The sequence below is a fragment of the Syngnathoides biaculeatus genome, chromosome 20, assembly GCF_019802595.1.
Source record: "Syngnathoides biaculeatus isolate LvHL_M chromosome 20, ASM1980259v1, whole genome shotgun sequence".
Taxonomy (NCBI): Eukaryota; Metazoa; Chordata; class Actinopteri; order Syngnathiformes; family Syngnathidae; genus Syngnathoides; species Syngnathoides biaculeatus.
Genome location: NC_084659.1, coordinates 10,298,527 through 10,326,298, shown reverse-complemented (window position 1 = coordinate 10,326,298; position 27,772 = coordinate 10,298,527). Strand labels below are relative to the sequence as shown.

Below are 27,772 nucleotides of genomic sequence, written 5' to 3'. Positions count from 1 at the left end.
TGTGTTATATGTGTGTGTGTATATATATATATGCTCACCACTACAAAATTTAAAGCCTTAATTTCTCCCTCCCAAATGTTAAATAAATGTACCTTTTCCCTTAATTAATATGTATTACATGCAGGGACTGTAACGGAACACTTGAAGTGTTTTGTCATTTGGAAACAAGCTATTGTATGTAATCTGTGATTGGCTTTTTTTTAATTAGGATATGATTGTGAAGTTAAATTAATGAAGGGGGGGGGGAGCCTTTTTACATTCAATATTTATCCCGCTATATGCGTTATGTGTATCGTCAACATGACTTGACCGTGCGTTGTGCATGAATTCTTGTTTACCATAGGGGTATTTTTTCATTATTACAAGTGTACTGGAAAGCAACATTTGTTTACTGGTTATAGTTTGTTTACTATTTTTTTTTTAACAGAGGAGCTGTCAGGTTGTTTCGGTAGTTACCATGGTAACCTCTTGCCCAAACTAATGGTGCTGTATACGGACTGATAGCCGAACCCACTGTGAACCATTCAGGAGGCCTCACCAAAGCATGCACTGACAACCAAAACTCATACGTGTTCATTTATGTATAGTTTTTTTTATTTTGGTGTACACTGCACCAATTACGTGCTCATTTTACTGTTTGTTGTTCATATAGTTGTTACATATATTTTTGTATTGTCAGTTTGAGTAAGTATGAGCTCTTGAAAACTGGTTCGAGTCGAGGGGCACAGATTTTCCATTTTCACATACTTGAATAAAAGTACCATTTCTCCATTTTTGTGATTTTCTTTTTTAATTCACCTTTTATACTTAATGGTGCCCAAGGGCTTTTGTTTATTGAAATACAAGGTTGTGCTTGTATTGGGGGCGTGGGTGAAAAAAAAAAAATCCGCCAGTCCCTGAACGCAGCAGTGATACGTTCATAGCTCCTCGGCCCCACCCATTTCGCCGTCGGTAAAAACGAGCACCACAGACCGAGACACTCCGGAGCAGCACAGTCGACGCGATCGAGTCCTTTGGAATTTTGCCATTTTACCATCTGGAAGTGCCTGCTTCTAATAATCTACCAAAAGGTATTTTATCCCATGCATACTTTGCGGCGTTACAAAATAAACATGTAGTCTTGAACGTTCACTATCGCAGAGGTAAGTGGCTTTTTTTTGTTTTGTTTGCAAATGAAAACGTTTATAGTACACGTTAGTTGTACTGTAGTGTAAGTTACACTTCAACTAATCGGTGTAAAAGTATCAACCAGTACACAGAGTTTGCTTTGCTTTCTGACAAGAAATACACTGAAAGGCTAGTTTTTTCTGTTTTGTTAGATAAAAATGCTATAAAGTCGTTCTGGAACTTTTTACACAAAGTACCATCCCCTCCCCCCCCCAAAAAAAAAAACCCAAAAAATACTCAAGCAGCAGTATCAGTACCAACATGCAGTTTGAACATTAATAATATCATAACAGTGGGGAAAATTACTGAAATGTATCCAAAATAAAATAAACACCTCACATAAATGATTCAAAACTAACAGTCTTGAATAAGTTAATGCAAACTTATTGAACTAAAAAAGTTAAATACAACCGAACTGTATTTGGGCAGTGAGCATGCGTTCAGAATATCAATAATAATAATAATAATAATAATAATATATAATAAAAATAATATTAAATATAGTGATGCCTTGCAATAAGATTGACCCAACTTAAAAAGTTGTATTCGTTTAAGATATGAGAATGTGCATTTTTTCTTCTTGGAATTTCAAGGGGAAAAATTTTTTGAGATAGGAGCGCTACATGGTGCGTGAACCATTCTACAGGCAACATTTTGTTACTGCACAGGTCTTGGAAAAAAAAAAAAGGCTTCAAGCTATTTATTTTGAACCCCAGTTAAGGTTTACTGTCAAACTAAACATAAAACAAAAATTATGACACGTATTTAACTGTACTCCAATACATAGCCTGACGAAAGTTGGGTAGCTTAACCCCGTTGCAATGCAAAACACCACAAACAGGTTCACAAAACTGTATGTAACCCTTCTCTAGTGTAAACTTTAAAGAGTCAAATTTAAATTCTCGGCCCTTTCTGTTGTCTTATTATGCTGTTGAATCAGCCCGTCAACGTGTTGCTCCAGATGTGACGAGGACAACAACATCTGGCCAGATAATCGCACCGTCTTAATCATGTCGTCACATCGAGGCCTTCAAATGGCCCAAATGGACCCATTTCGAGGCGGGCCAGGGTCTGTAATTACAGCCAGACGCGAGTGCGGAGGGAATCAAGGGAACGATTGTGACACGAGGTTTATCGGGGGTCTGCGGTCGAGTCCAACTTCGACACCCCATCGCCCAGCGGAATTCCTCAGGGTATTAAGTTGGCTTTATCCTGTCCTCCAGTGCCAGGTTGCGAGGATTGGAGAGTTTTTTTCCCCCCCGCCCGACCGCAAAAGCCATTTAGGAGTGCACCACCGTCCTCTCATTTCTATAGGAAATTTAAAAAAAAAACGTGAACGTGATCATAGTGGGATTTTCCATTCGGGCCAATAAAATCTAAAAACGTCTGGAACAGCTGCTTTGGTTTCCCTGAACCCAATGCGATTTCTCTCGGGCAGGATGCCGAACTGGGGAGGAGGCAACAAGTGCACGGCGTGCCGCGGCACGGTGTACCACGCTGAGGAGGCGCAGTGCGACGGCAAGAGCTTCCACAAGGGCTGCTTTCTCTGCAGTGAGTTCCGAGCGTGACGCGCCAGATAAGCGGCGTCGGGACGGGACGGACAAAAGGCGCGCCGGGCCAAGTTGTGATCGCGCGGGGGCGTTTGTTTTGTTTCGGTGAGATTACGTCAGCAGGGAGGGGGGTGTGGAGAGCGTGGACTTGTACCGGCCATCTCAGCTGGAAAGACGCAGACCTCACGCACAGGCCGGTACCGAACCAGAGATGTCGCCTGAGAACGCTTCACAAAGAGGGGCTTGTCAAATCCGTGCAGATGATGAGTAATGGGACTTTTTGTCGTGGGCCCCATTTTCCCCCCCATTCATATTCACAAGCTTGTATCGAGAGTGTCTAGCCAGAATTCCCCCCCCCCCCCCCCACACACACACACTGCCAAATTACCAATGGCCTCATACAGAAGAACCTCGATGTTTCCGATTGCAATGAATTTTTTTTTTTCTTAGCATTTCAAGTGGCATCATTCCCACACCTGATCCCAATGAATTTTCTAGCTATTACCATTATAAATATCATCATCAGTCCATTATTACCTAAAACAAAAAAAAGTTTTTTTCCACAAGTTGTGCTTGTGCGTGTTTGTCAGTGGTGTGCAGGAAAGGCCTGGACAGCACCACGGTGACCATTCACGACCAGGAGATCTACTGCAGGTCGTGTTACGGCAAGAAATACGGCCCAAAAGGCTACGGTTACGGGCAGGGGGCCGGCACGCTCAACATGGACCGGGGGGAGCGGCTGGGGATCAAACCAGAGCAGTAAGTGACGCTCTCTGACGTTACTTCGCCATATTGTCATACTCGACAACTATTCTTTGACGCTTAAAACAACTTTTCGTTTCAGTACGACACGAGTCTAATGATATGATTCAGAAACATTATTTTACTTGTCATGTAATATTAATTGATATAAAATGATTGCCTTCTTTCAGTAAATTAAAGATTTCTATGTCACTATTTCTGTCCTATAAAAGTTTCCATCGATTCTGACTACATCGCAACAGACTTATTAGTTCAAACTAAATTAGTCATTCCATTCGTCCATTATCCAAGCCGCTTATCCTCACAAGGGTCACGGCAGAGCATGAGTCTATCCCCGCAAGCTTCCGGTATGACGGTCTGAGCGCTCCCCCGTGCTGAAAAGTCTCCTTGTGATGTATGCGCATGTGTTACTAACAGGGGAACTCTGGGTACGTAGCCGACGCTCACTGGGAAATCCTCCGGTCTCAAAGTTCCCCTTCTTCTACATAGACGGAGCTAACCTCCGTTAAACCCCAACTTCACCTTAAAACAAACGATAAAAAGATATAAACATATATGTACGTTTGCTGTGTTCGTCTTTCTGAGATGTCCATAGCGAACATGAACGCTCGGCAACAAGTTGTCGAATGGCACACATCGAAGAACCATGGATGGGGATGTAGCAGACTGGCCGGAAGTTTACTCAATATATACGCATTAATCGCAAGGAAACTTTTCAGCACGGGGGGGCGCTCAGACTGTCACACCGGAAGCTAGCGGGGATAAGCTCATGCTCTCCCGTCACCCTTGTGAGGATAAGCGGCTTGGCTCAGACCATCACACCGCCAAAAAGCAGACTACGCCCTGAACCGGTCGCCAGTGAGTCACAGGGCGGACATCGACGCCATCACTAAGCGGGAATCGATCCCACGCCACAATCAGGCGTGTGTACCACTACACCATGAGTGAAATGAAAAATCTTTTGAGTACAGTGAGTACTCGGTTCTCAGACGTATCCGTTCTCGAACAAATCCGGTTTTCGAACAAAAATTGAGAATTTTTTTGCTTCTGTTTTCGAACTAAAATCGGTACTTGAACGCCTGCGACAAAACTAGGAAATAACATGACGCGCGCGGTCCCATCAGCTGACCCACGACGCGCGTTGTTATTGTGAATTCAAACGCACCGCGTAAAAAACCTTGAAATAACCTAACGCGCGCGGCCCGACCGACTGATCTACGATTGTGTATAACGCGGCCTCTGTACGCAGACGTGGGAAGTATCGGTTTTCGAACAAATCTCTTCTCGAACCGCCTTCCGGAACGGATTGTGGTGGAGAACCGAGGTTGTACTCTATTTCAATTCCCTGGCTGAATTTCTTTCATTTCAGCGAGTCAGCCACTGACACAATGTCGCCACGGAGAACGTTATTATGACAAATGAGCAAAACACGCACTTAGCCGGCATGTTGATCCGACCCCGAGACATCCGCCGCTTATTATTGTAAAAGTGATTTCTTATGTAACGAGGTGGCCCGGACTCACAATGCGCCACAAAGAGCTTCATTCAGGAGGGCTCACAGCTCCAGGGCCTCCAGGGGAAGGGGGTGGGGGGTGGGGGGAATTGCTATGCTACAGCCATTATCAAATGTCCCATCCGTTGTGCTCACCTCTCTCCCAACAGGTCGCCGTGCCACAGGCCCACCACCAACCCCAACCCGTCCAAATTCGCCCAGAAGTTTGCAGGATCGGAGAAATGCGCTCGCTGCGGCGATCCCGTCTATGCCGCGGAGAAGATTATGGGCGCGGGCAAGGTCAGACGGGACGACGCAATCCACGGGGAACCGCTGGAAATAAAAGTGTGAAATCGGATCTAGACGCTCATTCAGAATCTCATAGTCGAGGTCTTCTGGATTTACGTTGAGTGAAGGTCATTTTAGCCCGAAAGGAAGTTGTCTTAAAATGAGTCAAATGTCAAAGGTCCCACAGATAAATAGACCAAAAAAAATTAAGACTTTCATCTGCAAGATTACTTTCTACAATATTCATATACAGTATCTCTCTTCTTTAAAAAAAAAAAGTTTGAAACATTTTTTTCCTCAAGAGATTCTTGTAATATTGTAACTTTTGGGGGAAAAGGATGACTTTTTCCTGAACCGTACACGTTTAACACACATAATATATAAACCACAGTATAAAATGGCAGCGACAATTTTAACAATTGATGCTTACTGCTACAGTAAATTACTGCATAATAGTTAAATTCTAGGTTTTTTTTGAAGATACTTTAAAGAGTTCTGTTACTGATACGCACCAGCAAAATGGCAGCAATTCATCCGCAAAAAAATACAAAAGGCTTCATGAACTCAGTTTGACCCCAAAACCAATATAAAAGCAACACCATGTTCAATTGTTTAGTTAAATTATATTGGTTGAAAAAAAAAAAAAAAAGATATGTCAAAGGTGGGACGAGAAGTAAACTTACCAAACGCTGTAGAAGTTGAAAGAAGAACTTGAAAGCATAAAACCCAGGAAATTTTGGTCCGTTTTCCACATAAACACGCTCTGGAAGTTTTTGTCCAGGTTACATTGTCAAAATCTGGATTTTATTGTAAAAAAAAAAAAAACAACTAACATGTTTGCGCTTCTATATGATGCTTACGTCTTGACACCCCAGCTGTCTGACGTGTCTAATTATTTACATTTTACTTCCTGGATGGGAACCAATCAGATTGCGTTCATAGTAAAGCCTCACCATGTGGATTTTTTTTTTTTTTTTTTTGTTAGGGTCTTTTCAACACGATATGAGTCATACGACAAAGTTTAAAAGATGAGAAAGGCAAATGTTGCAGCTTTAGATAGATCTGCATCACAGGACAAATATTCGGACCAATTGTTCCAACTGGGACATTGTGGAAACTGAAATTGTCCAATTGTCAAACTCTCCACTTTATTAGAAGTCATTTTTAAATGTGCATCAACATTCCTAAGTGTGACGCATGACGTGGACAATTGAAACGGAGTCATTCTGTCTGAATTTATTGCTTGGCCTTATAATAAACTTTTGTTTGTTTGTTTTATGCTAACGAGTAGCCACCGTGCTGTTTACGTTAAAATCCGCTTGTTCGCATGTCTGTGTATAATGTACAGTTTTTGTTTTTTTTCTGGTACTCAAATCAAATTGCAACATCGACACCTGTAAAAAAAAAAAAAAAAGGCACCTTTGTGCTGATTTCTGCCCACAGCCGTGGCACAAGAACTGCTTCCGCTGCGCCAAGTGCGGCAAGAGCCTCGAGTCCACCACCCAGACCGACAACGAAGGAGAAATCTACTGCAAAGGTGACGTCAATCTCTTCATCCCTGCTACAAAATCTCGGACAATAATCATTTGCTTCATGATGCCATTAAAAAAAATGTCACGAGTCAATGTTTAAAAAAAAAAATCTAATAATTAAAACCAAGAATAATTTTAAAACAAGATTTTAAAAAATCTAAACAATAATGATGCCTATTGTAAAGCTTATTATTTATTATATATTATTATATTATTTCACAGGTCAATGTACATATTAAACAGTAAAGATAGTTTAGTTTGTGTGGTAAATGCTTTCAAAGTCAATGCGATGCAAACAACTTACGACTACTGCTACTGCGACATCCATCCAGCCATTCATTTTCTTTGCCACTTATCCTCACGAGGGTCGCAGGGCACGCTGGAGCCAATCCCAGCTGTCAACGGGCACCCTGAACTGGTTGCCAGCCAATCGCAGGGCACATAGAGACAAACAGCCACACTCACAATCACACCTTGGGGCAATTTAGAGCGTCTAATTAATTTTACATGTTTTGGGGATGTGGGAGGAAATCCACGCAGGCACGGGAAGAACATGCAAACTCCACACAGGCGGGTCAAGAATCGAACCCAGGACCTCACAACTGTGAGGCCGATGCTTCCCTGCTGACCCACCGTGCCGCCCCTTGAAATTCAATTTGTGGAAAATGTCTCGACATCAAACAAAATGATAAAATCACATATTTTCTGATCATCTCAATGTCAGTAGTAAACTACTTCTGGCCGTTTTGGGTTTTTCTGACACGCTAACAAGGAGGTAGAACTTCATACTTGCACCAAAGTGAGATAAGAAAACCAGGCCCCCCAAAAAAGAACACACAAATATACACATTGACACACACTCTTGAAAGGCACACAAGGCAGAACGTTGTTTGCTCGAAACCTGACGGGCAAGAATGTTGCATCTCTGCTCCAAATCGGCACCGGGGTGATTGCTGTCCATTAGAAGGGAGGGGAAAGATTCCAGTCAGTCTCTTTTGCACTGAGAATGAATGAAAAGTGTTACTTAGAAACAAACAAACAAAAAAAAATATATATATATATGTATTTTAGAGAGCAATTAATAAGTGCCACAAATCAGAATTTGTGCATTCAACAATACAATCCAGAAGTCGCTTGAAAGTGGTTCTGCATTTTCACTCAGGCTGGTTTCCAAATCATAGCTCAAAAAGGTTATGTTTAGGTGATTATGTAAATTAGCAGAACTCTTTTTTTTTTTTTTTTTTTTTTACAAAATCTGTTAATTTGGCCCACTTTTAGTAGTTGAACGTGCTTTGTACGAACTTCCATTTCCTGGTCATCAGATTTCATTTGTGTGAAAGTATTCAATTTACATTTTTCATCTGCAAATTCACAAATGTGTGAGAGTGAATTTCACCAATTTTTTTTTTACTTTTTTTATGACTGCACTGGAGCTATTGACTTTTTTTTTTTTTTTTTTTTAGAAACAATCACATTTTTAAAAAAGACTTTGTATTAGGCAGCACGATGGTTCTGCTGGCAAAGCGTTGGCCTCAAAGTTCTGAGGACCCAGGTTTGATCCCTGCCTGTGTGGAGTTATACTGATAATTAGTAATAATTGGAACGGATTAATGACATTTCAGTTCTTTTTAGTGGGGATAAGTGATTTGACATCGCAGTAAATTGACCGAAAAGCTCGGTTATGGAATTACTTAAAACTCATAAATCAAGCTACTGCTATGGTTAAAACTGCAAATATATAAAATAGAATTTCATCATAGCAGCACGGTGGTGCAGCTGGTAAAGTGTTGGCCTCGTATTTCTGAGGTCCTGGGTTCGATCCCGGACCCGCCTGTGTGGAGTTTGCATGTCCTCCCCGTCCGTCCCTGCGTGGGTTTTCTCTGAGCACTCCGGTTTCCCCCCACACCCCAAAAACATGCAACATTAATTGGACCCCCTAAATTGCCCCTAGGTGTGATGTGAGTGTGACTGTTGTCTGTCTCCACGTGCCCTGCGATTGGCTGGCAACCAGTTCGGGGCGTACCCCGCGTCCTGCCCGTTGACAGCTGGGATATGCTCCGGCACTCCCCGCGACCCTCGTGAGGATAAGCGGCAAAGAAAATGGATGGATTTTGCATGATTAAACACGTGCATATGAGGTGCAAGTATTTTTGTTCACTTGGAGGACACATTTGTGACTTTGTCTATGACTTTAAAGTTTAGGGTGTGGCATGGTGACATGGATATCACAAATTAGTTATCAATAACCTGTGTATGGATGTCCTTGTTTATATTTTATATTCATGATGTTGTTATTTCCCTCCACAGCTTGCTACGCCAAGAACTTCGGGCCAAAAGGATTCGGCTTCGGCCAGGGAGCGGGCGCCCTGGTCCACGCCGAGTGACAACGCGGTCGCCGGCGCCCACTGCATATTCGCCTTTAATCCTTTTGCAATAAAACAATACGCCCCTCGCAAAAGATCACATTTGACTGTATTTTATTATTAAAGCCATTAAAACTGAACCATGCCCGTATGTTGTACATCTGAAGCGGAGTTACAGTGACGTGGGCAGAGAGAGGCACTGGAAATGATACCGTCTTGTATTCCTGTGTATGGTTTGATATCTTGTGTATATTCCCAGAAAGCGACTGACTTTTTTTTTTTGTTGTTGTTGGAGTAACCGGGGGGTGGGTGGGGGGGGGGTTGCTTGTTTTGAGTCGACGGGCGAAAAAAAATACCAGGCCCTTTGAAAAAAACGTCACGCGTGATCACGTCTCTGCTTTTAGAAAAAAAAAAAAAAAAAGTCATCTAGTGTCTTTGCTTTACAATTTGTACATCCAGTGGTATAACAAACCCGGCCATATATGACATTTAAAAATAATACAAAACAAACAAAAAAAATGGATGAGAACAGTCCACAAGCATGGTATATAATACACAGTTAAGGGGTTCACTAGACACTGGATTTGAGGGTTATTGAAACAAACGGAACAGAATGCACTTGCCAATATGTAACATTGAGTATATACAGTTGGCCAATGGAGGGGGGGGGGCATCATACATGCAAGTGTGGGACACCAGTGTTGGACGTCACTAAAAGCTACAATCACTTCCTTATGTCCTCGTCATTTCATCCCCCTCAAACTGAATTAAAAAAAAAAAAAAAAAACAAAGGGGGGAGGGGGGACTGGGAGTTCCAGATTATGTTATGTACACTTTCTCGACACTCGTCGCCTCACGTCCGGGAAAAGTAAACGAGGAGAAAAAAAAAAAAGGCGCTGCCGGGCCCTTTTGTTCAGTAACGGCTGAGACAAAATAAATCAGTGCAATTTTGGAGGCAGACAAAAACAACAAAAAAAAAACCATACATACATACATAAGACTTTACAGCTTTTCGATACAAACGTGGAATGAACCTTCTTGTCCTATTCATAATAAATACACCGTCCGTCCCGCACGACAGCTACAGGTATACTCTAAATATAAAAAGCCTACTCCGCTAAAAAAAAAAAATAAAAAAAAAATGTCAAGAAATGATGGAGCATTTCGTTGATAAATATTTTTAAAATAAATATACCTGTGTCACATTTGATTTTTTTTTTTTTTTTTTGTAGTTACGATATTTGCCCGCGCAGAACTCATGATAAAAGACATTCCCTTATCTGTAAATAAAAGACCAAAGTGAAGAGGGGATATGGCAACTGCATCTCTACTAGTAACCGAGGTGCTTTGATTTTGTGACCTTTTTGTTGTCCATCTCCCTCTAATAGTGGTGACAAGGAGGGGGGCGGGCGGGGGCTGCCCCCTACCAGCATGCTATTCCTGTCCAATGTTTTTTTACGTGACGGGTCCGAAGAGCGAGGACCCCACCCCCCTCCCCCTTCCCCCTTCCCCCTTCCTTCTTCTTCTTTCTTCACACGAGCTGGTAGCCGGAGCCTGACGTCTGGTCGTAGTCTATTGTGTACTGCGTGGTCCAGTCCACGGCCACGGGCCGGATCAGGCCGCAGCAGCGCACCTCGAAGAAGTCGATGAGGTTTCGGATGCAACCGTGGCTGAGGGGAAGAGCACAGGATCGAACGTAAAAATATGCCTGTGAGTATGGTTGCATTCTCAGTTTCTATGTACTGCGCCTCCATGTGTGTTAAAAGTAGCAGTCGCATGTAGTGTATGCATTTTTATAAATTGGATTATGAATGAAATATATCTAGTATATCTATAAAGAAATGCTATTCTGTTTTAAAAATATACACAATACGATCGTTCAATATTTAGGAGCATACCTTTGCCCCAAAAAATTACAAATTCTAATACAAATTCAACTAGCGACTAAATTGAGTTCAGATTTGCATTATGGCATGCAAGCGTGCTTTCATATCGTATCCATTCAAAAATGTTTTAATTTCTTGTTTTGGTAAATGATTGAAACGCATGAATTTGACAATTATTCACATCATGTGTCGTTATCAGTAAATAATACATTTTTACAAGTAATTCCTTCTGAACTCTCAGCTGGCCTTGGGTTGACATCTTAATGTACCAGCTATGGAAAAGTTTGTTTTCGTTGCCTTCAGTTGTTTGGCGTGAACTTCCAATGCATTCAAAACCTCTTGATCCATCGTCAATAGCATCCTGACCCCATGTGCACAATGCTTTACCAGGTCGATCGATTTTGCCAATTAAGTCGCTTAACAGAGTGTTAACTTTGTTCTTTCCAACGGTATCGACAATTTTCTCTTTTCATCCAATCCCATCGGAACCTATTTGTGACATATCTATCAATTTCACATTCGACCAATCAACAGACGTGTATCTAATCTTCTACCTCGCTTGCAAAAGTCAGACCGGAATATGTACGAGTCTGGATTCTGGCACGGGTTACGGTCGGAATATTGCAGGAAAACTGAGAATATATATATATATACATATATATATATATATATTTTTTTTTTTAAATCAATGCAATTTAAAAAGACGGAATTCCACTTATAAACAGAAAAATCACATCTGCCTTATACGTTCCCAGTAATTTGGCAGATTAACGTTAGAGGACTTGACAAGGTTTGGGTGAACGTTTTGGTGTTGAAATATATTTACAAGTGTGATTATTTACTCAACCAAGCTAGTGACTCACTTGACGTGTATATCAATGTTCCCGACATAAATATTAATAATTTGAAAGGCCATTAAAGCATTCCAGCCCCCCTTTGACTTTACTGTATTACTGGTACTTTTTTTTTTTTTTTTTTACTCCAAATGTTTCTCGCATTTCGACTTTAAAAATATTATTACAACAAGTAATATTACTATTTTCTCTTAGTATGGCTTTTTTTTTGGCTCAACGTGACAGCTTTTTACTGCACTTTTCTTCTTTTCCCCAGCAATATTTAACGTCAAATGTATGATTTCTTTTTATTTTTTTTTAACTCAGACAACCCAAAATGCAATTTTTTTTTGTGGCCATTTTGAGTGCCTTACTTAAAGAGCAGCTGAACATGCACTTATGGCAACCACAGCGAAGTCACATCAATGCTTGTCTGTAGCGCTTGGCTCGGGCTTGCACAGGTTATAAATTAACCACCTCTAAAATTACATCATGACAGACCACAGGGCCGCAGCTGTACAAGATTAAATGCATGGCGAAAAAGACGAGATCCTTTAATACTTACTTGAAGGGGCTTTCGATAGAAGTGGCCGTGACTTTAAAGTGCTTGTACCTCCGAGCGTTCATCCTCTCGTTGGTGGTGATTCCTAGAGCGGCGATCTGGTGTGCAGAAAAAAATCGCAAAGTCAGCGAGCCGGATTTACAGCGGGTTACGTGAATCTATAATCGAGGCGTCCGGACCTGGTAGAGCTGACACATGATGAGCACGGCCACCCACATGAAGTGGAAGATGCTGTTGAGGAACATCCAGAACATCCACGGCGAGCACGCGGCGATCTGGGTCAGGTAGAGCCAGAAGCCGTCCTTGGCGTAAGTGGTGGCGCAGTGGATCCTCCAGTCTGCGGGGCACCGAGGCGGCGTTAGTTTGTGTTGAATAATTCAACGGCTGAATACATTTATGTAACATGCATCCACGATTGTCTACATATTGGACGCACGGTGTTGATGTTTTGCCGATTATTCCTTGTGTTGTAAATATGTCAATTTAAACAATACTAGGCTAAATTGTTAAGTGCCAACACCCAAGGTTGGAAAAAAATGTAATGACAAGTTTAGGCACACCTGTAAGGAATATTGCAGTCACTCACATTTGAAAAATGTACGGGCGCTGTCAGTCATGCTCGCAGATAAAGTTGCAGGTGTGATTAGGGATGGAATCTCAAGACCTTAAAATAATCTACTGGATTAAAATAACTGTAAATTAAAAATAAAAAACAAATACATAACTGAAATAGAAAAAAATGTCAAACTCAGAAATCTTTGGGCTTTCCAATTTCAACTGATATTAGTAGAATATGATATAAAACACTATTTAAAAATGTTGATCCATAAAAATACTTAATCTGAAGAAAAGTTAAATGCACTGGCCTGTCAAGGAATAAACACGCAATGTTTTGAAAATGCTGAAAGTTTAGTTCAACATAATCAGTGTTAGCAGCAAGAAGCTAGCGATGCATTGTAACAAATTGTGACCTATTGTTATAATCTGGCGCAATTTATGACGGTATCTATTGTCAATCCATTGATGAAATATAGCAGTAGATGATCTATATCTTCCTAAAGCATGTAGAGGGGAAAAGTTTTCAACTTCAGGATAACACGTACTATGGGGAAAATGACCGGAACAGTACGGTTAACTTGCATTTCCTGTTTCCAGGTGAATACTGATCGCCTAGGAGCAGGCTTATTTTGTTAAGAACGTTTATGAAATAAACACGTAAATTCATTTCAAGACTACACAAAATAAGCGACATCTTTCAATATCTATTTTTTTTTCTACCCGTAACAAATTTCACGCGCAGCCTTTTTCGTGCCCGACTGTGCAGATTTGCAAGTGCGATGTGAGTGACTGATATTGCATATTAAAGATTCATTCTGAAATTTGACCCCAAACCTTTTGGTCGTCACATCTCTTTATTATCTCTTTATCAGGTGGAAGCACTCACAGGAGATGCAGCCGTATATCATCCAGCAGATCATGCACAGCAGGAAGAACAGGTAACCCATGAAGTAGCGGTGGTTCCCACTTCCTGTGGTCCAAAAAAAAAAAAAAAAAACGTCACATCCTGCTTTTGTGATTTTGTTTGGAAAAGGAACAAGCAGGAGCATTTGCATTAGCCAGTGTTGAGTTCCTTCTGAAGTTCTATCGGCAGGATTCATTTGAGTGTTCTTCTATCACAGACGTTATTTTTTCCCTCGCTGATATCATATATCGTCCTGCTATGATGTCACTCTGTTTGAATGCAATGATTTAAAGCCTCATTTTTCCATCACCACTGGTGAGCTTTCCTTTTCTACCTCGAAACAGCAGGTGTGTGATCTGTTTCCTCACTCAAAAAGTTGCATCTGGATATTCTACTTCTACGAGCCCCTTGGCTCACCCTCACTTTCCACTCGTTTCCCCCTAATTTAGCGCCGTCTTCTCCCTCAAGGGTCAACTATCGTGACGACTCCTCATTTCTCAACCCGAGCGTAACGCGATCCACGCAGTGTGTCGAATGCGCGGTTCCACGTACCCACACAGTTGCCCACCCAGGGGCAGTGGTGGTCGAACTTGGCGATGCAGCGGTTGCACACGGCGCAGTGCTTGGACCTGATGGGCTTCCGTATCTACACAGGGACAACTTCATATAAGAGGTGCCTTAACGGTCGCATTCCACGCGTGAGAATGGAAGAAAGTGGGCCCGGCTTACCAAGCAAGTGCTGCAGAAGATGCTGAGATCCAGGCTGCCTGTCTCTGCCAGCTCCACAATAGTCTGGATCGGGGAATAAATCCGATCAGAATGATTAGCAAAGAACTGAAGCAGGCTACACGCATATCATAACGCAGCCAAATTGGATTCAACGACCATTTAAAATCGGAATTTTATTTTTAGATTTTAGTTTGTTTAAAAACATAACACAATTGTATTCATTTGCATTTCTATTTTGTGCTGCACCACTGATGCGATAAAAGATTGCTTTTTTTTTTTTGTTTGTTTAGTTTGAAAAGCTGAGCACACTAGACTTGAGGCCGCGTGAAAAAGGTATCACGTTGAAGGACTTTTATTTGAATAGATACAAATTAGGACCGTTAAGATACAATTTGGATGGACTCTTTTTTTTTTTTTATGCATTGCAGAGTTATTAGATGGGGACTGTATTAGCGGACACTCAAAATCAAATGATTTAGGTCCTAGCCGATTAAAAGAAAAATCCTTTCCCTTGTACGTTTGCTTTTTCCGGGTTAACAAGGAGGGCTGGAAAAGATTCCTTGACAGGGAAGGGGAAAGCTCTGAAGCCCCCAACAATGCAGGATATATTTAGCGCACTCATCAATCACAGGATGGGGCGTTTGGGCCCCTTTCTCTATGCTTTATAGTCTAATAATGAGACAAGAGAAACCAAGCGGCTGCCGCTATGAGAGTCGGCTGCCGTGTGGCATTTTGTCTGCATTCAAAACGACCCAAAACAGAATGTGACCGCTCGAAAACTTCAATTAAAAAAAAAAAAAAAAAGGTGACGACGACTACCTTTTTCTTCTGTTCCTCCGAGGCCTTGATGATCCCCGGGTCCGATTTCCACGATTTGCCAAAATTGTAGAACAGAGCCAGCGTGTTTAGGAGGAACGGCAAGTGGACCGTGGCGAATGGGAGATGTGCGCGGCCAGGTTAAGGGAACATAACCGCCGCTCGAGTGTCACACTCGATAAAGCAGACAATGTGACGCCGCTTTGTAAAGCGATCAAAGGGACGCCCCCCCCCTTTAAACCGATCAAGGTCAGCACACGTAAAAGGATCAGACTCAATACATTTACAGAAGAATAAAAATTGAGAATAAATACAAAATCAGGAATGAGCTTGCCAGACCCAAATAAGCAATTTACCGTAATTTCCGGCGACTTTTTTCACACGCTTTCAACCCTGCGGCTGATGCGGTGATGTGGCTAATTTGTGCATTTCTGTGTGACCGGTGGAATATATGTGCCGAGGGAATGACTTTTACCAGTCCGGCCCTGTTAGCACTGCGCTAGCGTGTTAATGCCATGGTCTCAGTTATTTTTACCGGTATGTTTTTTGTTTTTTTAACCGGCCCTGTTAGCGCGGCGGTACCGTTAGCGTTAAACTCTTTGTACCGTCTTTCTTTGTAAATATCTCGTGTTTCAATGTGGGCACTTGTGGCTTTTACACAGCTGGGGTTTATGCATGTACCAAATGGTATTTCCTTTACAAATGTACTGGGTGAGGCTGATAACCAGTTGCGCTGTGTAGGACAGGAATTACGGTAGCTGAATGTTCTGGAAACATTGGTGACTTTTAAGCACGGTAAAGGAGGGAAAAAAAAAATGTTGTGGACCTGTCAGCAAAAAGAATTTGCCTGATTTGTAGCACAGTCATTTAAGGTGGTGTGCATGAGTCAGCTGAAGCCCGGGAGGAAAAAGGCAGCCACAGCATGAAATGGAAGGAAAAGAATGAACGGGTGACTTGGAGAAATCGGGGGGAGTCAGTCGAAACACTAGAGGAGTAGAAATGCATCTTCCAAAATGTTAGGGATCGCCATCAGCAGTCAGTCTTTTTCTTTAAAATACATGCAGCGCACAAATCACAAATGTGGAAGATCTAATTGTTTTTTTTTCTACCCAAGACGTGACAAGCTAAACAGATGAAGTGACTGCGCCTTTTTGAAAGAAGACTAGAATATCCACATACGCATTCCATCATCAATATGTACCGCTTATTCTGCGAGCGCGAGAGTAAAGTGCAGCCATGACGTTTTCGGATAACATATCACATCGATGAATGGTTAAGTACCGCTTGGATATTTTAAGGCCGTTTTTTTTCCTGCCACACAGAACCGCGAGAGTCCGACAGCAAAGCATTCCAGCCGAAAGTGGGGAAAAAAGGAAATAAAAAAACGTGTTAACTGCGGGCCCCACCATTAATTCACGTCGGCACATTTGAAGAAGGCACTTCAATGGGGGTGGGAAATTTCCAACTTCCCAGGTTTTTGGAACGCAACAAAATTATCCAAACGTGCAGCGGCGAGGATCAAGCGCGATCCGACCTGCAGGTCAGGAACATGAAACTGCATGTCCTAAAATCGATAATTCAAAACGTACTTTATAAAATGATTTCCCCCCCCCCCACCACCTCCCACCACCTTCACGTATGACGTGGCCCCCGCTCTCATCGATAAATCACAACCACGTCGTGCAATTTTGAAATGAAGACAGTGAATGCGCCTCATTACATCGAGCCCAGGTCAAAGACGTCGGTACTTGCCCTCCCCCCATTAGTGCAGCAATGAGGCATATGATTCAATGCCCCCCCCCTCCCCCAATTAGCAGCTTCCAAACAGAAAGGCAATTCTTCCGCGAACAGGGGGGGAAAAAAAAACAACATAAAATGCACAAAGAGCCAGAATTTCTCTCTCTCTTTCTCTCTCTCTCTGTTGGATTTCACCAAGCAGCTGTTCCACTTCAAATCTGTCCATAAATCTAACAAAATACTGAACACCGGGTAACAAGTTCATTTGCGTGGACATTTATTGGACAGTCCGCTCTGCCATCCATCCCGATGAAAGTTTTTTTTTTTTTTAAACTCAGCCCACAGCTCTGCCAGCTCATAATTGTTTGCGTTCTGCCTGGAAAAAAAAAAAAAAAAAAGCGTAATAAAACTGGTCTCTTTTACAACCTTCTTGTTTATGCCAGACTGACTGGACGGACAAACAAGCTTTAATTTCTCCCCAATAATTAGACTCTGCTCTCCACCCAAGTGAACTGCCGTCTGGCGGGCATTAGAGGCCATCTGTCACACGGGCAGGTTGCTGCAGGTTAGCTTCGTCGCCGTGATTGCATAAAGTAATATTTAATGGAGAATAATGCCGCGTTTAATACCAGGCGAAGAGCATCGTATAGCATTTTTTCGACACAACGAGGAAAAAGTATTCTATAGACAAATTCCAAAAGGATATCATTCCAGAACCAATAGAACCAAGTGGTGTACATCCAAAACTTGGTGGCCAGGTAGATTCCCAGGGGGAGAGCGCTGTGCATGGAGTGGTCGAAGAAAGCCCTGCAAGGAAAAGGCGGGACATTAGGGGAGTTATTATTATATATTATATCATATTATTATTCCGAAATGGGACAACTATCTATATGAGATGTCCATTTCAGTCTACCGTCATTTCTGGCCTATAACCCGCGACTTTTTTCCACACTGCAGTGTTTGCGGTGATGCGGCTAATTTGTGTTTTTTTTCCTCGCGGCCATAAGGGGGCACTCGAGCGGAAAAGGTAAGAGTGAGACCGGTGGATTATATGTGCCGAGGAAGTGACTTTTATCGTTTTTTTTTTTTTTTTTTTTTAACCAGCCCTGTTAGTGCTGTGCTACCATGTTGCTGCCGTGTCTCAGTGACTTTTAACAGTATGTTTATTTCAACCGGCCCTGTTAGCACCTCGCTAGCGTGTTGCTGCTGTGTTAGTGCCGTGTCTCAGTGATTTTTACCGATATGTTTTTTTTTTTAACCAGCCGTGTTGCTATGTTAAGCTAAGCTAAGGTATTAAAACTTGGAAAAATATTTCTGTGTACCGTCTTTCTTTGTAAATATCTCATATTTCAATGTGGGCACTGGCAGCTTTTACAGAGATGCGGCTTATGTATGTACCAAATGAGATTTCCTTTACAAATGTACTGGGTGTGCTCTGGAGGCCGGAAATTACAGTAATTTGTCCATTTGCATTGACATATGCTTTAAAGGGGGCTCATGATGGAAGCTCCTTTTTAAAGGGGAAAAGGACTTTTAAATTGCTTGACTGCAAATTTTTGGCTCCCTTCAGCGCCGGCCCCACCCATCGCGTTTGAAATCCGGCGACAATGAATCCGAAGCGCGCTCCCTTCCTGACTTACTTGGAGAGGAACTGCACGGCCACCCAGACGCCCACGTACATGAGGCCCTTCATGAGCCAGGAGTCGACGTCGAGGTCGGCGATGAAGCCCACCAGCCAGATGACCAGGAAGGGCGTTCCCAACATCACCTTTTGTCTTACCTCCTGCAGGCCCGGGACAAAGCAATGCAAACAAATGACACAATTTGTTTGTTCGTGAAGTCGACACTCCACTGCTGATGGGAAGTATCGCAGGTGTTCAGTTTATTCGCTACTCCTTATGTATATTGACATCTACAAGATTGCTGACTATTTTCCATTCATTCATATAGTTTGCCATTTACATCCACTTGTGTAGTATAAATTATTCACGTACAATTGACCCCTCCGTGGATATTGCGCAATCCGCGTCACTGACCAATCAGAGGCCAGAGAAAGCCCGTTTTTGCTCCCGCCATTTTCTCTGACAACATTGAATGGTCCAGTATAGGTTTAGTTAGCGTTTTATCGCGTATTTGGGTTATTTAACAAAAAAATATGGTTAAGAGGTGTAGTCACGGACTTTGTAATAGTGACGACAGGTATCCTGAAAGGCTAGTTGGTGGAGTTCAATTCGTACCCTTTCCAAAACCGAAGACCCAGTACGAAAAATGCCTTCGATGGATCAAAGACCGCATCATCAACTAAATCCATCTAATATTAACCGGAAAACATGTTTGCACGAAGGTATGCCCTATATTTGATTTTCAATACATGTCTCGTATAAATGAATTCGAAGTTCTCCGCTAGCATAACACCGCTACGTGTGAACGATTGACACACTTATTCTTTGTCGAGCGATATTTAGCGATGATCGGACTGCACAAACGCGTCGCTTTCTTGCTGGCTCGCGGCCGAAGCTTAACCAGACTGTGTTTGCACGAAGATATGCCCTAAATTTGATTTTTAATACACGTCTCGTATAAATGAATGAGACGTTCTCCGCTAGCATAACATTGCTACGTGTGAACGATTGAATGAAATCAGAAGCATGGCGTCTCTCTCAGTTAAGTGTATTGTATTTAGAATCTATAATATATCGTTGATTTGAATGAAATCAGAAGCATGGAGTCTGTCTCAGTTCAGAATGTATTGTATTGTATTTGCCATTTTTACTGTTTGTCTTACGTGAGCGCACGTGGCCTGACGTCACTTCGGGAGGCGTGGTTAAGTGCCCTGTACGGAGGGGTCAATTGCATCACACACCGATGTCCTCATCCTGCTTTGCCTAGCGATGTAAACGCAATATTCTCATGTGCTGCTGTAAAAACGAAACTTCCTTTTACTTAAAGCTTTTATACTTACAGCACAGGTGTCAAACTCAAGGCCCGGGGGCCAGATCCGGCTCACCACACGATTTTAAGTGGCCCGCCGAGGCAAATCATGTCTATCAACTTCCATGATTTTTGTTGTAATCTGTACCAAACTCTCCAATTGTCATATCGTAAATTATGACGAGAGATTGCAAGCATTTTTTTTTGTGTTACCAAATGTTAACAATAGTTGAAAAAAACATTACCATTGATTTCTGATTCCAAAACTAGTCCCTAAATTTCATGTGTAGATTGAATGATGGGTCAATTCAAGCTTTTCATGGTTTCACAGTCATAATGGCCCTCTGACAGAAACCATAACTACAATGTGGGCCGCGATAAAAATGAGTTTGACACCCCTGACTTACAGCATAACATCACGTGACTGAGCTTCCTGTGGTCTTCCCGTAACATCCGATCGCTATCTTTTAAAACTCAAGCCATTAGCATTCGTTCATAACTCCTTCCTGTCAGACTCGCATAATGAATTTAACTCGTGACTGACAACTTTATGAAGAATTTTCATCAGCACGCAGCTTCCACCCACCTTGTCCGTCTTGAGTCTCTTCAAATAGGACGGGCTGTCGTAACCCTTCGCTTGCCGCGCTTCCTGTAAGTGGTTGATCATCCACACGTTCTTCCTTTGCTTGGCGAGATCCAGCGGCGTTTCACCCTTAAAAACACAAACAAAATACATTCACCCGTGACCACTGAAAGGAAGTCACGCGGGCTCGTTCCAGTACCTTGATGTTTTGCGCGTCGACGTTGGCGTTGGCGTCCAGCAGCAGGCTGATGACGGTGGTGTTGCCGGCCAGCACGGCCCAGTGCAGCGCCGTGTTCTTGTGGTACTTGTCGCCCAGGTTGACAGACACGTTGAAAGTGAGCAGCAGTCGGGTGGGGTCCACACTGGAGCAGAACACGACAACGAAGGACAGGCTAGTCAGCCGCAACGGGGGTGCTCGGTTTTACAATAGGACCGACAAACGCGAATTTTAGGTTACGAGAGGTGCGCAAGACACTAGCTTGAGCGGCACTGTAAGATTAACTAGTCACTTGACACAAGAAAGCACACTGAGTTACCACAATATTTAGAATTTTTTTTTTTTAAATATGTAAAAGTGTCTTAAATACAAATAATTGTTTGTGATATTATAGCACGCCGTAACGCCGACTATACCGTCACACGGTACAATATATACACTCACAACTACAGTTGTGCTTACTGTTTTGCAATTGATTATTTTATTTATTTATGAACAAGATTTTTTTTTTGTACTGCCTACTCTAATTATGAAATATCAACATTGCAATTGGCCTGGTAGCTACAGAAAGGCTTATTTCCCCTGATTTTGTAAATCGGAAACATTCATCATCAGCAGCAGCGGGGCATAGCAGGTAACATTACGTGCTCGTTTGCGCACCTGTGCGTCCTGTACGCCGCCCACATGAGGGGAGTCATGCCGTTCTGGTCCATCATGTCCACATCCTGTCGGGCGTGCAACGCAAGAAAAGGGGAGATGCTGAATGAGCAAATGAGATGACGAAAGGAAGGAAATGTCGCCCTCCGGTGGACAACGGCGGCACAATCCAAGATGAAAATTAAAAATCTTCTAAAGCGCTTTTTGTCATTCTATTCAAATGACTTTGGGGGAGAGGCGGGGTTCACCCTGGACTGGTCGCTAGCCAATCGACGAACAACCATTCACATTTAAACCAACTGATAGGTTAACATTATTTGCCAAAAAAAAAAAAAAAAAATGTAACTACGTCAAAATAAATGTTAGATACATGTGAAATGCAAAACTATTATACTTAAGTCAAATACAACTAAACTGGGCGGGACGCTGGATCAACTGCTAAAGCGTTGGCCTCACAGTTCTGAGGACCCGGGTTCGACCCTGGACCCGCCTGTGTGGAGTTTGCATGTTCTCCCCGTGCCTGCGTGGGTTTTCTCCGGGCCCTCCGGTTTCCTCCCGCATCCCAAAAACACGCAACATTAATTGGACGCTCTAAATTGCCCCAAGGTGTGATTGTGAGCGCGGCTGTTTGGCTCTGTGTGCCCTGCGATTGGCTGGCGACCAGTTCAGGGTGTACCCTGCCTCCAGCCCACTGACAGCTGGGATAGGCTCCGGCACTCCCCGTGACCCTTGTGAGGATAAGCAGCGGAGAAAATGGAATGATGAACAACTAAACTGTACAAGTAAATTATAATTGGAATTTTATGAGGTAGTTCAATTCCAAAAGTGCGATTCATATTATGGAGATGCACTGCACACATTCTTTTTTTTTTTTTTAAATATATGAATAATTTGGATGCTAAAGCAAATGAAATCCATTTACCCTCTTTAGAAACGGGAATATTACGTAACAATCATGACACACTGGAAATTATTTTTCATTTAGAAACAAGGTGAGAATTTGCTCTTTGAGAAATATTTTCCCCAATGTTTACAGAATCTATGAGTACTAAAATAAATGAACTTTTCGACCATATTTGAATTTCCTGAGCCGTACCTGTACTTCCTGATTCTTTAATGTCCACATAAAGAAACCCCACACTTTGAGATTGACTGATTTCAGTATTCAATGCACCTGCATACATGTTTTTAAAATATGGGCGCATATCTGACCTGCCCCTTGGCGATTAGGTAGGCGACGATCGAGGTGTGGCCGAACTGGGCGGCCAGGTGGACGCAGCTGCATCCCTCGCCGTCAATCAAGGACGGGTCAGCGCCGTATTTCATTAGCTGCACCACCATGGATAGGTGGCCTTGTCTGGAAAAGGGGGAGTGAAAACAAAAAGGGATGAATGGATTTCACAGAAATGTGACATTTGGATGACGAGTAATCTTTTCATATCTGCAATTACTACCGTAATTTACGGCCGACTTTCAACCGTGCAGTTTATGCGCTGATGCGGCTAATTTGTGCGTTTTTTTTCTTAACGGCCGCAAGGGAGCACTCAAGCGGAAAAGGTAAGTGTGAGAACAGTGGAATATAAGTGCCAGGGAAGTGACTTTTACCGGTATGCCTTTTTTTTTAACCAACCCCGTTCGTGCTGCACTAGCATAAGTGCTGTGCTAATGTGTGTCTGCTGTGTTACTGCCGTAAGTCAAAGATTTTTACAGGTATGTTGTTTTTTTTTTTTTTTTAACCGGCCCGGTTGCCGCTGTGCTAGCGTGTTGCTGCAGTATCTCAGTGATTTTTACCAGTATGTTTTTTGTTTTTTTTTAGCCGGCTCTGTCAGTGCTGTGCTACCGTGTAGCTGCCGCGGTTGTTTCTTTTTTTCGGTATGATTTTTTTTTTTTTTACCAGCCCTGTTCGTTTTACCGTGTTGTTGCTATGTTAAGCTAAAATAAGGTATTAAAACTTTGAAAACTCTTTATGTGTACCGTCTTTTTTTGTAAATATCTCGGGTTTCAATGTGGGCATTTGCGGCTTTTACACAAATGCGGCTTATGTCTGTATCAAATGATATTTCCTTTACAAATGTACTGGGTGAGGTTTATAATCCGGTACGCTTTGTAGGCCGGAAATTACGGGAATCATTTTCAGAGGGAATTTTTGGTCTTGGCCTCTGACGCAATGGCCTTTTTTTTTTTTTTACACATCATGGAGATTTAAAACAAAAGTTCAACAGACCAAAAGTAGTGGAAGCAGACATAATCCCTCTTACTGTCGTCATAGAGACAAGCAAGAAGACCATGAGGGGGTGTGATTAAAGGTCAATGGAAGGCAGAGGACAAGCTATCAATAATTCAGGATCAAAGCCACTTCACGTTTACCGCAAAAATAATCGTGGAATGTACCTGGTGGCCCAGTGCAGCGGTGTGGAGTTGAGGTCTCCGCCAAGCTGGTCCACTATGGCCCCCTTTGATATATAGTACCTGCGGCGAAGTATTATTAGCGTCTACGCCTTTAATATAAAATGACACCAGAAGAAGAGGAAGACTCACTTGACTAAGTCTACCCTGTTGTTGATGGCGGCCCAGTGGAGGAGCGTCACGTTTTCTTTGTCCGGCTGCCGGACGTCGAAACCGGCCTCCACCAGATCCCTGCATCGCTCGAAGATTCCGTACCTGCGCGAGGGGAGACAAATTAGTTGAAGTGGGAAGTTCAAATCAGATAGTCAAAAAGCCACTTTTAAACACATTTTTTTTTGCACTCACTGCGTGGCTTTAACGATGTCCCATGTGCTGTAGTCGTCCACGTGGTTCTTGCGGCTGACGTTCTCGCTGTAGCCATGGTTGAAGTGGCTCTGAGGCTTGATTTCCTAAAAAAAGAACAAGGTTAGGTTATCTTCAAGGTCCGCGTAATCCATAGCTAGATTTAGCGCCGAGTGATTAATTAATTATCATGATTAATACAATCTCTGGAGGTTCCATTGAAGAATATGATCATCATTCATCTGTGAGAGGAAAAGAAAAGAAAAACTACCTGAAAAGTGAACCCAGTGAGTTTCTGATCAACTCTATAAACAAGAGTGGAATGCAAGCAGTACAACGGGACAAAGCCGGCGGATCCAGTCCCGCGCTGGAAGATCTAAAGTGTCACATGTGCGACGCAGCATCTGCGCTGCGGCTCACATTCAATTAGCCTCCGCGGTAACGCGGCAGCACCCACAATTAGCCGCGATGGCCCAGAAAACGCGAGCTGCACGCAAACAGAACGCGACGCAGCTATTTCTCCAAAGACGGCAGTTTTGATCGCACGGCGGCGCCTCGGGCGACCCAATTTGTGGGGTTTTCGAGATACAACTTTTTACAATTTCTTCTGCTGTCATGCGTGGAGAAACGTTTGAAATACGGCTTGATGGGAGGAGTGCTGCATTTTTTGTCATCAAGAAAAAAAAATAAAGAGGTCAAGTGCTTGCACAGCCAGTTAAAGTTTAACCTTAAAGCGAATTTGAAATTGTGTATTCAACCGCACAACAACCAAACATAACATAACATAATGCTGACACAATGGGAAACACCCTAAATCCAGTGGTTTCAGGCTGGGGGATTGAAAAAGTGCAAGCACCCTCCCTGGGGGTACAAATCTCCAAAAGGGGGCCGGGCTGCGCCCCAAAACATTTGAAAACCACTGCACGAGACAAACTAACGAAACTACCATTAAGAGTGCAGTGCTTCGAAGTTTATATTAAAACACAAATGCAGGCATAATCCAATAAAGGACAATAACCCCACGTCACTTTCCCCCGGTGACACCTTGTCAACTGGATCTGCCACACCTGTGGTCTCTTCACCCCCCCACTGTATAAAAAGGCACGTCGTCACTGCCACAATAAGCACAATAAGCCTCGCCATTCTTGACCTGATCATAACAAAGCGTTTTTCACTATAAATAGCATTCATTTTTAGAACGATATTGTTTTGGGTTTGGGAAAGTTATGTTGAGGGGCTTGTCACTGGAAATGTACTCAACTCCCCAGGGGAATTTAGATGGATGCAGTTTAGCAGTTCGTTCGACAAATTGCGGAACGCTGAAAAATGCTGAATCATTCAGGACTGGGTTTGTGTACATTTTTTGTCAAAAGTCACATTTCCCAGGTGGGGAAAACTTATTTTTGTGTTACCTGCAAATTATTTCCGTGGAACTCAATGCAAAATAATGCAGAAGGGGGGAAAAAAAATGTCCGTTTGGTCGGTATTATATATGAATGAGGAGACTGTTAAAGCACTTTGGTACACTGGAGAAAAGCACGACAGTATACATGTTATGTGGTATGTTTTTCAGTTCCAAGGTAATTTAAGTGTTGAAGTCAGGATGTAATCTAATATAAAGCAAAAGAAGAAGTTGTAAACACACATGCAGATTCAGCCTAGGGTCACATTTCCTTAGGGGAAGTAATTCATAGAAAAGGTTGAACAGAAAGTCACAAAAAGTATCCTCTTCCCCTCAAATCTGATAGCAAAACTGTTCACATCCATGCAAACTTGGATTTTAAAAAATGTGCATGTCCAAATAACAATTGGATTATTTGAGCCAAAGCGAAACGACTGCAACCATTTGAATAGAATTACTGATACATTTTTACAACTGGGTCGCTAAAATCTTCAGGAATAACCAAAGTTATTTAATAATCTCGTTACACGCCAGTAAGCATCAACTAAACCTAAATAACAAAAACACTGTTTTAGTAATAGAAATGCAAGATTTTGAGGGCGAAATGAGCAGCAATTAGCATATTTGAAATGAGACCTTGATGAGTGGAATGATGTGTTTAAGTGCAAATACGTTTTTGGACCGCACATCGTGAGAAAATAATAATGTGACTAATTCTATGGTAATCACGCCGACGTAGTGCGGGGCAGGATTTTTGTCGTTTGACACACATTTCTAGAACCCGAAACCCTGTCAATGTAGCTCCCAAGCTACATGACGCTCGATTGAGGATTAAGAATTTCCCTGTTCGCGCAATGACACTTAAACGCACCGCGTCGAATAAGGAATAGCGGTCGGGCGTTTGGGAAGCGTGGAGGAAAAGAGCAACTTTTGCGTGAAATTAACACGCTAATCGGTTGTGCGTATGCGTGCACAAGCAATGCAGCAGGAGCAATTGTGGGGTGCTACCGTTAGCGTATTTAGCATCGTTAGCAGCCTGACATCCCCCCCACTGGTGGTTATGCAGGGGGCATCGGCTCTTGAGGGGAGGAAAACGCGATGAAATACAGAAAACATCCACACCGGAGCCAAAGACCGAGTTTAAAGTGTATTTCCGCGTCCGCGCCGGAGTGATACGTGCACAAAACCGACCTCTGGATGCAGAATAGGGACGCAACCAGCCTCTTTCTCATACTCCTCCATGACGTCGGCCATCTTGGTGGTGATGCCCGCAGAGCATTGTGGGAAACGGGAGGCTGCAAAGGGGGCTTCCGGCTCGGGGGCACGAGGACGGTGGAACTGTTAAAAGTGGATAAACGCTCACGTTCGTCTCATTTAAAGCTACAATTGTGTGTCATTAAACAACGAAAACTGATGATGTATAACATTAAATTAATACTGCTATATATTGTGGAAAGTTATCATGTAGTTATCCAGAATTGACGCTAGATGCCGCCACTTCCCCATTAGATTTCTATTTTAACTACTGTATTTCTAACAATTATGACGGTTAAATAAAATAAATTCAAACGCGTGTGCTGTATACGGGCATTTTACAGCTCTTAAGATGATAAATTACAGCTATGATAGAGAAACCAAAATGCCAATATCATGACTATGACACTACGTCACAGACAGTGCAAACGGAATATTATTGACAATTAACATCAAATAGAATAGAATAGAAAATAAACAATGGCTTTATTCCCCCCCCCCAAGTAATAAGGCAAAAGAATTCAGAAAAAGGGAGGGACTCTGATTCAGTCTCGTAAATGCCAAACAGAGACCATATCGTGAACGAATAGATTTAAAATTTTTACACTTAATAACGAAATGTAGTTGAGGAAATCCCGACACTGCGTAAGAAAATTATGTAAACTCCATACATGCATTTTTTTAATCAAAAATGTTAAAGTTGTAAAAACCCACCATAAATTGCTTTGTGCGGAAGTCGGAGTCACGATCCGTTTTGTTGGACTGCCACGCTCTTATTTTGAAATTACGTAACCGGAACTG

At 42.5% G+C, this 27,772-nt stretch overlaps 2 protein-coding genes across 3 annotated transcripts; one reads left to right on the top strand and one right to left on the bottom strand.

Annotated features, from left to right (window-relative positions):
- The first annotated feature begins 947 nt into the window (after positions 1–947).
- csrp2 (cysteine and glycine-rich protein 2) lies at positions 948–9,296 on the top strand. Its single transcript, XM_061807762.1, has 6 exons — positions 948–1,070; positions 2,606–2,718; positions 3,308–3,476; positions 5,142–5,271; positions 6,703–6,796; positions 9,099–9,296. Exons 2-6 carry the CDS (start codon positions 2,607–2,609, stop codon positions 9,173–9,175), a joined length of 582 nt encoding a protein of 193 aa, XP_061663746.1. The 5' UTR covers positions 948–1,070; position 2,606; the 3' UTR covers positions 9,176–9,296.
- Positions 9,297–9,436: 140 nt separating this feature from the next.
- Positions 9,437–27,706, bottom strand: zdhhc17 (zinc finger DHHC-type palmitoyltransferase 17). 2 transcript variants are annotated; one of them, XM_061807760.1, is made up of 18 exons: positions 27,686–27,706; positions 26,909–27,055; positions 24,319–24,422; positions 24,106–24,228; positions 23,959–24,036; positions 22,780–22,924; positions 21,571–21,635; positions 20,893–21,055; positions 20,697–20,822; positions 18,820–18,962; positions 17,886–17,986; positions 15,446–15,570; positions 14,627–14,689; positions 14,450–14,543; positions 13,880–13,963; positions 12,661–12,772; positions 12,439–12,463; positions 9,437–10,824 (listed from the first exon to the last, which is right to left on the bottom strand). In XM_061807760.1, the coding sequence occupies exons 1-18, from the start codon at positions 27,686–27,688 to the stop codon at positions 10,411–10,413; spliced, it is 2,115 nt and encodes a 704-aa protein (XP_061663744.1). In that variant the 5' UTR covers positions 27,689–27,706; the 3' UTR covers positions 9,437–10,410. The 2 variants fall into 2 exon arrangements, with proteins under 2 accessions (XP_061663744.1, XP_061663745.1); XM_061807761.1 differs by lacking the exon at positions 27,686–27,706 and having other exon boundaries at positions 10,563–10,824; positions 12,439–12,533; positions 12,615–12,772.
- Between the last annotated feature and the right edge of the window lie 66 nt (positions 27,707–27,772).

Excerpts from the sequence above, each read along its gene's own strand:
- csrp2 (XM_061807762.1), top strand. The coding sequence starts at position 2,607 with ATGCCGAACTGGGGAGGAGGCAACAAGTGCACGGCGTGCCGCGGCACG. Across the intron at positions 5,272-6,702 it reads AGATTATGGGCGCGGGCAAG|CCGTGGCACAAGAACTGCTT; the intron begins GTCAGACGGGAC and ends TTCTGCCCACAG. Across the intron at positions 6,797-9,098 it reads AGGAGAAATCTACTGCAAAG|CTTGCTACGCCAAGAACTTC; the intron begins GTGACGTCAATC and ends TTCCCTCCACAG.
- zdhhc17 (XM_061807760.1), bottom strand. Across the intron at positions 21,636-22,779 it reads ACCTAATCGCCAAGGGGCAG|GATGTGGACATGATGGACCA; the intron begins GTCAGATATGCG and ends CACGCCCGACAG. Across the intron at positions 18,963-20,696 it reads AGAGACTCAAGACGGACAAG|GAGGTAAGACAAAAGGTGAT; the intron begins GTGGGTGGAAGC and ends CCGGGCCTGCAG.